Below are 11,207 nucleotides of genomic sequence, written 5' to 3' on the forward strand. Positions count from 1 at the left end.
CGGGCACCCCCCCCCCCCCCCCCCCCCGCGTATGGGGCCCCTAGGAGACTTACCACTGGACGGACAGCCCCTCCCCGAAGAAAGGAAAAAGGCGCAGGGACGCCCTAAAGGGCTTGTCCGTATCCTCCCGCCTGCAGCGCCCGCTCTCCTGTGGTCACCGCCTCCCCCTCCCCCCGCGCCCGTGCTGCTCAGTGTGCCGGAGGCGCTGGGCCCCGCCAGGACCCTGTTCCCACGGACGCCGCTGTGGTCCTGCTCGCAGACCAGCTGCCGCGTGGACACCGCCTTTGGAGGCTTTCCCCCACGCGCTCTCCTGCTGCCAATTCCCACCCAGCGGGGACCGCCCGCCCTCTGCGCCCCCAGGACGCCCTGCGGGGGACCCGTGTGCGCCCCCAGGACGCCCCTGGCTCCCGGTCGCCGCGCCCCCGGACGCCCCGCCCCGCACCGGCGGCACCCTCGAAGCCTGTCTCCTGGGTCCCTGAAGGCGCGCCTGCTCCGGGAGCCCCAGGCCTCCCTCCGGGCCGCTGACCCTCTTCACTCCCAGATTCTTCAGGACTTTGTTCCAGGAAATCACCGCGTCAGCCTCCTGGACGCCCTGCCGGAGGTGCCGCCCGCTGGGCCCCGGGGGCCAAGACGGCCGCTCGGGTCAACACTCACATCCCCCAGAGCCGCCGATGGCAGCGGGAACAGCTCCCAGGCCCTGTGGCTTGATGGGTTTTCTATCCCAGAGTAACTTCCATGGCAGCCACGTCCTGCGCGCTGCTGACCCATCACATGCGGGCAGGTGTCGTGGTGATTCGGCAGGTTGTTGTGTGGACGTGAGCTTCACAGCAGTTGGTGCGCTAGTGAGGAGAGTGCAATACTCATAGACATAAGCTCTTGAAACAACGGTTTGCATGCATCAGGCATTCGCACCAAAGAAATCTGGGTTTTGTTCCAACAGCCCCTGCATTCATAGGTATGGGTCCTGGTGTGAGCAATTGCCATTATTCCACAAAGATTGCAAACATGAACCTGATATGAATCTGATGCCTCAAACAGTCTTTCCCTTAAAAACTGGGCTGCCCCATGGGCAATCTGACAGTCTCGTTCCATTTCACCAAAACTCAGGCCACCATCCCAGGATCTATCCTCCATGGGCTGTCTGTTAAGGTTCTGAATAGGCCCCCTAGCACGAGAATGAATCTTGTCATCCACCATATGCTTCAAACGCTAGTAATAAGTGGGGCTGATGAAAATTTGTGATGTGATTTTTCTACCAGTGAATCCATTGTACAAGACCTCATTTCCTCTTAGATGGTAGCCATAATTGGACAAAAGGTTAGAAATCTTCTGCACATGAACGGCATCATTAAATGGAGTGGCATCACCAATTTCGCCTTTGTTAGCTGAAACCTTCCCTTGAAGACATTCAATCAAGTGACCAATTGTCATACGAGAGGGGATGGCATGGGGATTTATGATGATATCAGGGGTGATTCCTTCGCAGGTGAAAGTCATATCCTCTTGTCTATACTGAATACCACAAGTACCCTTTTGGCTGTGTCGACTGGCAAATTTGTCTCCAATCTGTGGAACTCTGACAGAGTGTACCCTGATTTTACAAAATTTATATCCTTCCTGGTTGAGAGTTACCATAACCTGGTCCACAATGCCTGTCTCACTAGTCCTGAGAAAAGTGCTACAGTCTCTCTTGGCATAGAGTCTATTAGTGCTCTCCAGCTCATCTTCATTTTCAGGCAGGGTGACTGTTTTGCCTATAATACCATCATCTCCCAATACACGGACCCCGGGAGCTATCAGACCATCATCATCCAGCTTGTCATATATGGCATGCCTCATACCCCGGCATGTTTCACGTGTAGGCTTCTGAAAAACTTCTTCTTGGTCAAATCCTTTTTAGACTCATGTTCTTTGTATGATCGATAGAAAACAGACCTGAAAAAGCCTCGGTCTACCGCTGAATGATTCATGATAATGGAGTCTTCTTGATTATAGCCAGTGTATGATGCAATGGCCACAATTGAATTGATACCTGCTGGCAACTCTTTAAATCGCAGATATTCCATAGACAGTGTAGTCACAAGCGGTTTTTGAGGATAATAGAGAACATGGGCCAATGTATCCATACGGACGTGAAAGTTGGTGATATAAACTCCCATGGCCTGCAGGACAGAGACCATAAATTCCTTCGTTGCTATTGTTATCACGTCTATTGTTGCCTGTTAACTATCTATCCTGCACCCACCTAAGTAAAAGAAGTAGGTGTGGCCCTGGCCGGTTTGTCTCAGTGGGTAGAGCCGACGTCACCTGCGGCAGACCCTAAGGTCCCAGGTTCGATTTCGGATCCCCAGCACATGCCCGCCCAGGTCACGGGCTTGAGTGAACCCCACTAGCGGATGTGCAAGAGGTGGCCAATCCAAGATTCTCTCTCATGGATGAGGTTTCTCTCTCCCTCCCTCTCCCTTCCTCTCTGTAAAAAATCAATAAAATATATTTTTTAAAAAATAAAAAGTAGTGTGCGTCTATCATTTTACTTTTTATTCAATCCCAGAGGTCCACCCCCCACTTTTCTCCGTCTCTTGCTCTCTCCCTCCTCCCCTCCTTCCTTCATCTATCACCAGTGGATTTCCTGTAACCCACTTATATCTCCTCCTTGGAGTGGATTGTCACATATAAAACAAAGTGACGTCCCGGCCGGTTTTGGTCAGTGGGTAGAGCACCGGCCTGGGGACCGAAGGGTCCCGGGTTAGATTTCAGTCAACGGCGCAGGCCCGGTTGTGAGCTCGATCCCCAGTAGCGGGTGTGCAGGAGGCAGTGGACGGGTGATCTTCTCTCATCCTGGACGTTTCTATCGCTCTCTCCCTCTCCCTTTCTCTCAGAAATCAATAAAAATATATTAAATAATAATTGTAAAAAAGAATGAATAAAACAAAGTGAAAAAAAGCCATTCTCTGGAGCATTGTCCCAACCCCTTGAGATTCTGCTTCCCGGCAGGTGTGGACAGTTTGGCTGAAGTAAACTCATAAAAGTTCTCTACAGGTTTGCATGTTTTTACATGAACACGACATATACACCTGCTGGTTTCCGAGGGCGAGGCAACAGAATCTGTCCATGAGGTCTGCTGTGAAACTGTAGAGCAGTCTGTTTCTGCTGTCAGAAGCCAGGTCACCCTTAGAAAGAGTGTAGAAAAAAAACAAAAACAACAACAACAAAAAACACACACAAAAAGAGACAGAAATTGTTCTTAATATGTTTGCTCACCTTCTTGGCACTATGTGTTTTAACCAAGGTCACCTCTCCGAGAAAGGTTGTTTCCCCAGGTAGGGATTTTTCCCTGAAGTTAGGGAGGGGATAAAACCCCTTAAATAAGTGCCAGGTGGGTAGTTAATCCCTTTAACTATGAACAATCACCCTTAAGCTACATAATCTTTACTCCCTGGAACGGAGATAAGAAATGAGATATGCCGAAACCGGTTTGGCTCAGTGGATAGAGCGTCGGCCTGCGGACTGAAAGGTCCCGGGTTCGATTCCGGTCAAGGGCATGTACCTGGGTTGCGGGCACATCCCCAGTGGGAGATGTGCAGGAGGCAGCTGGTCGATGTTTCTAACTCTCTATCTCTCTCCCTTCCTCTCTGTAAAAAATCAATAAAATATATTTAAAAAAAAAAAAAAAAAAAAGAAATGAGATATATATAATTTTCTACAACATCTATGAAATAGTGACTACAGTTCATACTGTATTGCATATTGAAAAGTTTCCTGTTTCTACCAGAAAACACATTGACATTCTGTTAGGGTGTCAGCCCCCAAGTATTTTCTGTGTTGTAACCCTAATGACCTATCAGACTTTCATCTGTATAATCCATTTAAGGCGGTTATTTCCTTTTGTGGATTTTAGCCAATCTCAGCAAGGGGGTGTGGCCTAAGGGGAGTGAGTCCTATAAAAGGCTCATCTGTGCAGAGAACACATCACTTCTCCAGAGCAGACTGACTGAAGTTGGAGCTGCCAGTTGAGTGAAGAGAATTCCTACTGACCCTGATATCGACAGAACTTACCGAGGTGTGAGCATTCATAGTAGACTCTGGTAAGTATGGAATTTAGAATGTATATGTTTTTATTTTTTTGAGTAAATATCACAAAAAATGCCTACTTTATCTTATTACAAATATTTTCGATTTACCACTGCAATTACTGGTATCTTCTCTAAGTAGAGAAGTAGATTTCTTAGTTAATTGACATGACATCAATATTTGAAATACCTGGAATTGAAGCACTTTAATAGAGTGATATTTGGTATAATACGTTATTTCATTATTTATTTTATTTTATTTTAGAAATCCTTGGGGCCCGAAACTCGAAAAGCAAACGCACAGTTCCCTGCATTCCTCGTGGGCGGTACTTCCCTTTGACCCCCCCTCCCCCACCCCCGCCCTGCGCACTGACCTGAGGCACTCCCGGGCCTCTGTCACTAAGGCCGGGAAGATGGAGGCTGCATCGGTGTCGGGGAAGATGGAGGCTGCCTCGGTGTCCGTCCCCGTCGAGTGGATAAAGAACTGGGAGAAATCAGGGAGAGGCGACCTTTTGGACTTATCTTGGCTTCTCAGCAAAAACAAGAGCCACGGCAGTTCGACTTACAGAGATTTCCAGCGAGCTCTCTATGAGTTATCACACCATGTCATTCAAGGAAATCTGAAGCCTGAACAAGCAGCTGATTTTTTAAATGACATCAGTGAATTTCGTGAGGATATGCCCTCCATTCTTGCTGATGTCTTCTGCATGTTAGATATTGAGACAACCGTTTTAGAAGAGAAGAGCAAGAGAGACTGTTTTACACAATTGGTATCAGCGTGTTTGTATTTCGTTTCAGACACGATTCTAAAGGAACGCCTAGATCCAGAAACATTGGAATCATTAGGACTTATCAAACAATCACAGCAATTCTACCAAAGATCAGTTAAAATCAAGGCAAAACTCTTTTATAAGCAGCAAAAGTTCAATTTGTTAAGAGAAGAGAATGAAGGCTATGCTAAGCTGATTGCTGAATTGGTGCAAGATTTATCGGGAAATATTACTAGTGATTTAATCTTAGAGAATATCACATCTTTAATAGGATGCTTTAATCTAGATCCCAATAGAGTTTTGGGTGTCATTTTAGAAGTGTTTGAATGCAGACCAGAATGTGATGACTTCTTTATATCTTTATTAGAATCTTGTGTGAATATGTGTGAGCCGCAAACACTTTGTCATATACTTGGGTTCCAATTCAAGTTTTACCAGGAGCCGAACAGAGACACTCCTTCGTCTTTGTACAGAGTTGCAGCAGTGCTCCTACAAGGTAATCTTATTGATTTAAATTATCTTTATGTACATCTTCTTCCGGCTGATAATTGCATTATGGATGAATATAAACGAGAAATGGTGGAAGCTAAGGAAATTCTTAGAAAACTTACGGTGGCTGTACTGTCTTCTGGGAAAGTGGATAAGCAAGAGAAGGCAAAGGAAAAGGAGGAGGAGAAAGTAGAAAAGCCCCCGGACAACCAAAAACTTGGTTTGTTAGAAGCCTTATTAAAGATTGGCGATTGGCAGCATGCACAGAACATGATGGATCTGATGCCTCCATACTATGCTGCTTCCCACAAGCTAATAGCTCTTGCTATTTGCAAGCTTATTCACATAACTATTGAGCCTCTCTACCGAAGAGTTGGCGTTCCTAAAGGTGCTAAAGGCTCACCTGTGAATGCTTTGCCAAATAAGAGAGCACCAAAACAAGCAGAGAGCTTTGAGGATTTGAGGACAGATGTCTTCAATATGTTCTGTTACCTCGGTCCCCACCTTTCTTGGGATCCCATTTTATTTGCAAAAGTGGTGCGCATAGGCAAATCCTTTATGAAGGAGTTTCAGTCTGATGGAAGGAAACAAGAAGATAAAGAGAAAATGGAAGTTATTCTTAGCTGTTTACTTGGCATTACTGACCAGGTCCTACTTCCATCTCTTTCTCTCATGGACTGCAATGCTTGTATGACTGAGGAATTATGGGGAATGTTGAAAACATTTCCATATCAGCATAGATATCGTCTGTATGGCCAGTGGAAGAATGAAACTTACAACAGTTCCCTACTTCTAGTAAAAGCTAAAGCTCAAACAATAGACAAAGCCAGAGATATCATGAACCATCTAACCAAGGAAAATGTGAAGCCTTCTGGAAGACAAATTGGGAAATTGAGCCACAGCAATCCAGCTATTTTGTTTGATTGTATCTTGGCAAAAATACAGACGTGTGATGAGCTCATGGCACCTGTAGTAGATTCACTGAAATACCTCACTCCGTTGAATTATGATGTCTTGGCCTATTGCATCATTGAGGCTTTAGCAAATCCAGAAAAGGAAAGGATGAAACAGGACGATACAAGCATTTCAAGCTGGCTTCGGCCTCTTGTTAGTTTCTGCGGTGCAGTTTTTCCTAAATATCCAATGGATCTTGCTGGTCTTCTGCAACACGTGGCTAATCAGCTCAAGGCAGGCAGAAGTATTGGCCTGCTTCTATTGGAGGAGGTGGTACACAAAATGGCAGGAATAGGAATCACCAGGGAAGAGACCATGACAACGGAGCAACTAGAGGCCATGACTGGTGGAGAGCAACTGAGAGCTGAGGGAGGTTCTTGTGGCCAGATCAGAAACACTAAAAAATCCTCCCAGAGATTAAAGGATGCCCTATTGGACTATGATCTTGCTCTTCCCCTGGTTTTGATGATAGCTCAGCAGAGGAACAGGGTGATCTTTCAGGAAGGTGGAGAGGAAGATGTGGAACTGGTGGGAAAGCTCTATGACCAGTGCCATGATACCCTGGTACAGTTTGGTGGGTTTTTAGCATTTAATCTAAGCACAGAAGAGTACACAAAGAGAGTACCTTCCATCGATGTGCTCTACAACGAATTTCATATACCCCAGGATGCAGCATTTTTCTTGTCCAGGCCAATGTATGCACGCCATATCTCATCCAAATATGATGAACTTACAGAATCGGACAAGGAAAGTAAACAGCAACATAAAGTCCACAAGTACATAGCATCATGTGAAATGGTGATGGCGCCTGTCCGTGAAGCAGTAGTCTCATGGCACATTTCTGAAGTCTGGGATGACATCAGCCCTCGGTTCTATGCCACATTCTGGTCGTTGACCATGTATGACCTTGCAGTTCCACACACCAGCTATGAACGGGAAATCAGTAAACTTAAAGTCCAGATGAAAGCAGTTGATGACAATCAAGAAATGCCTCCAAAGAAAAAGAAAAAAGAAAAGGAGCGCTGTAGTGCTCTTCGGGACAAGCTTCTTGAAGAAGAAAAGAAACAGACGGAACATGTACAGCGAGTTCTACAGAGACTGAAACTGGAAAAGGACAACTGGCTTTTAGCCAAATCTAGACCAAAGGAGACCATCACAAAATTTTTACAGCTGTGTATATTTCCTCGATGTATTTTTTCAGCAATCGATGCTGTTTACTGTGCTCGTTTTGTTGAACTGGTACATCAACAGAAAACTCCAAATTTTTCCACACTTCTTTGCTATGATCGAGTTTTCTCTGACATAGTTTTCACAGTGGCAAGCTGTACTGAAAATGAAGCACGTCGATATGGGAGGTTTCTTTGCTGTATGTTAGAGACTGTGACTAGGTGGCACAGTGATAGAGCCACATATGAAAAGGAATGTGGAAACCACCCAGGATTCCTTACTATACTGCGGGCAACTGGATGTGATGGTGGAAGTCAAGCTGATCAACTAGACTATGAAACTTTCCGACATGTGGTACATAAATGGCACTACAAACTAACCAAGGCATCGGTGCATTGCCTTGAAACGGGTGAATATATTCACATGAGGAATATCTTGATTGTGCTAACAAAAATACTTCCTTGCTACCCAAAAGTTTTAAATCTGGGTCAGGCTTTGGAAAAAAGAGTGCATAAAGTCTGCCAAGAAGAAAAAGGGAAAAGGCGTCGTCTACATGCATTAGCTACCGGCTACTCTGGGCAGTTGAAATGTAGGAAGTCATACATGATACCTGAAAATGAGGTTCATCGCACGGAGCCCACTCCGAAGAACACAGTTGCCAGTGTACACAATGGGCCCGTTGGCAGGTCTTCATCTTCCATAGGAAGTGCATCTAAATCTCATGAAAGCAGTGCTGAGGAGAACGATAAATCAGTGGAGAGATCTGAGGGTGGTGTGAAAGCTGTCCACAAAGCTTCTAGTGCCACACTCAAAGGCAATTCAAGCAATGGCAATAGTGGCTTTAATAGCAGCAACATCATTAAAGAAAATGACAAAGAGAAAGGGAAGGAAAAGGAGAAAAGAGAAAAGACTCTAGAGGCCAGGGTACTTGGTAAAGATGGTAAAGAAAAACCAAAGGAAGAACGGCCAGAGAAAGATGAAAGAGCAAGAGAGACAAAGGAAAGAACACCTAAGACCAACAAAGAGAAAGAAAAGGCTAGAGGTGAGAAATTCAAGACCACTGTCCCCAACATAGAATCAAAATTGACTCGAGAAAAGGAAAGAGAGAAGGAGGCATTCAGAGAAAGAGATAGAGCAAAGGAAATAAAATCAAAAGAAAAGGTTAAAGGAGGAGAAAAAAGACCAGTTTCTGGGCCCTTGAAGTCACCTGTTCCCCGATCAGATATGACTGAGCCTGAAAGGGGACAAAAACGCCAGCATAAAATTGATAGACACCCTTCTCCATCACATACCTCAACAAGAAAGGACAGTCTCATCGCACCCAAGGAGTCTTCAGCAACGCTGTACCTTATTCATACCCCTTCACCACTAATCAAGAGCAAGGAGAGAGAAACAGACAAGAAAGAATTGGGCAAGTCAAGGGAACGATCCAGAGAAAGAGAGAAAAAAGATGAAAAGGGCAGAAAAGGTCGGAAACGGCATCACTCAAACAACGACCGGGAAGTGCTACCGGACCTAAGGAAGAGGCGAAGGAAAGAAGAACACGGAACGATGGTGGTTTAAAAACACAAAAGTGAAAATCCATGCGATTCTCCTTATCCAAATGAGAAAAACAAGGGGGACAAAAAAATAAAAATAAAAATAAAATATAAGTCACAATCTTCAGGCAATGAAAAAGGCAGCGATTCATTTAAATCTGAAAAGATGAATAAAATCTCCTCCAGTGGCAAAAAGGGTATATACAGACCCCTAAGTTGAAGGTCTCCTGGAGGAGGATGCCAATGCTCCCTGCATCACTCTCAGAACGCTATCTCCCATAATTCAGAGCTTCTGGTGTTGTCCATTTCAGGGGAATCTGCTTTAAGTCAAAAGATGACGACAACCCCCCATCCCCTAAACAAGTCATTCCAAAATCACTAGTTGTCAGGATATTCTTTTCACCGCCAGTCAGTTCCTTGCAGCACGCTTCCTGTGTATACAATTTTCATTTGAAATTCGACACCCAGAAGCAGCATCTGATGAAAATTTCATCCCTTTTTTCTCAGAAAAGAGAGGAAACCGCCTCTGGGGACTAGTTCCTTAATGACGTAAATAGACTGCGTTTATGTGCAAACTCCTATACCTTTGACAATATTGGGATGACTGATTGTATTACGTGAGGATTTTGGCTTCTTGTAAAAAATTTAACTCTAGTTCCTGCCAGGAGCCGATCCACCTTTGCTGCTTGATGCAGTCACTGCAGGGAAGAAACATCTGCACAGCTTATGTTTCAAGGGACCTGGCGTATATGACAGATGTTTGCTCCCCCTCTTAAGTGCCCTGTGTTTTAACCAGGACCACCTCCCCTAGAAAGGTTGTTTCCCCAGGTTAGGGGTTAACAGGACTAAGGAAGAGAATAAATCAGTAAATCCCTCTAGTGTTACAGGGGGACATACCATGTACTACGTATGAAGAACTTGGACTAAGACTGTTGGCAATAAATGTGGGACTTGTGGGCAATAAATGTGGGCAATAAATGTGGCCCACATCCCCAGGGGTCTGCACCAAAGCCTATACCCCTGGTGACCCACTGACACAGGGAAGTCCCAGGGAAAGCAAGCAGCGAGGCTGGGAGGACATAACCTTGACTGGGTAGGATGAACTCCTTTAGTCACTTCATTGTAACTTATCAGTAGAGCAGTAGAATAGTGACCTTGGAATAGCCCTTATAATGGAACACAAGAGATTAACCTAGACAAGATCAAAATCCACAGAACTAGATAGAGACAGGATTATGGACATGAAACTAGGAACTGCAGAAGGTTTCCTGAAACATACCATGACGTAATTATAGAGGCATGCTTATGGGATCAAATAGGATAAATATAGATGTAATAAAACGATAAAAAGAGAACCCAACCATGCTGATCAACTGAACCCTGCCTCAGTGTCATTCATTCTTCGTCGACTCCGTCCACACCTATGGGAACCCCTGGACGTGCTGGGGCTGGACCCCAGCAACTGTGCTGGGGGAGGAAATGAAACATGAGAAACTTACTGAATGTGTTGGGGGGAGGGACTGTGGCCTGGAAAAAGTTACCGATTGTGTCAAGGGCAGGGACCATGGGAGAGAAAAATTGCTAATTATCTCGCTAGAAAAGCAATGTGTTATGATTGAACCCAGCCAGGTATGACCCTGCTCGTAAATTTTATGTAAACTTTTTACCCTGACAGTGCCAGGAACGGCTAATGAACCGCTTTGTAGTTGGTTTTTTCTTTTTTTTCTAACACTGTGTAGTTGGCAATAAAAGATCTTGCTGCACACTTGGTCGGGGCCACATGTTCCGAATCTCCCAGAGGGGGAGATAGGTGCTGTGGTCAGCTGGCCAGCTTAATAAAAGGCTTTTAAATTTAAATTCTGAGTCGGTGGTCTATCTCGTTGAGCCAACCCATAACATTTGGAGGCCCGCAGCGAGATACCCGGCAGGGAGGAGAGGGACCCCTTATTTAGGACTGGAGGCTCTCCCCCGGCAGGGAGGAAAGGGACCCCCTATTTAAGGCAGGAGGCTCTCCCCTGGCAGGGGTGAGAGGGACCCCTTGTTTAGGGCAGGAGGCTCTCCCCCGGCAGGGAGGAGAGGGACCCCCTATTCAAGGCAGGAGGCTCTCCCCCACTTGTCGCTGGGCACTCAGCGAGATACCCCACACCTGTGGAGAACGACTACCAAGGAGGCCTCCAGTCCACCCAAAAACTTTCAATTCAGAAACCGAGCCACCTGGA

The 11,207-nt window shown here is 45.7% G+C and overlaps 1 protein-coding gene and 1 pseudogene across 1 annotated transcript; one reads left to right on the forward strand and one right to left on the reverse strand.

The window, feature by feature from the left end:
- Positions 1 to 822: 822 nt before the first annotated feature.
- Positions 823 to 2,180, reverse strand: LOC102432076 (annotated as a pseudogene).
- Positions 2,181 to 4,510: 2,330 nt separating this feature from the next.
- Positions 4,511 to 9,278, forward strand: LOC102431450 (THO complex subunit 2-like). The gene is given in 1 exon segment (XM_014449097.2): positions 4,511 to 9,278. A coding segment is annotated over 1 exon segment (4,698 nt). The 3' UTR covers positions 9,209 to 9,278.
- Positions 9,279 to 11,207: the final 1,929 nt, after the last annotated feature.

Source organism: Myotis lucifugus, unplaced genomic scaffold (assembly GCF_000147115.1).
Source record: "Myotis lucifugus unplaced genomic scaffold, Myoluc2.0 scaffold_1018, whole genome shotgun sequence".
Taxonomy (NCBI): Eukaryota; Metazoa; Chordata; class Mammalia; order Chiroptera; family Vespertilionidae; genus Myotis; species Myotis lucifugus.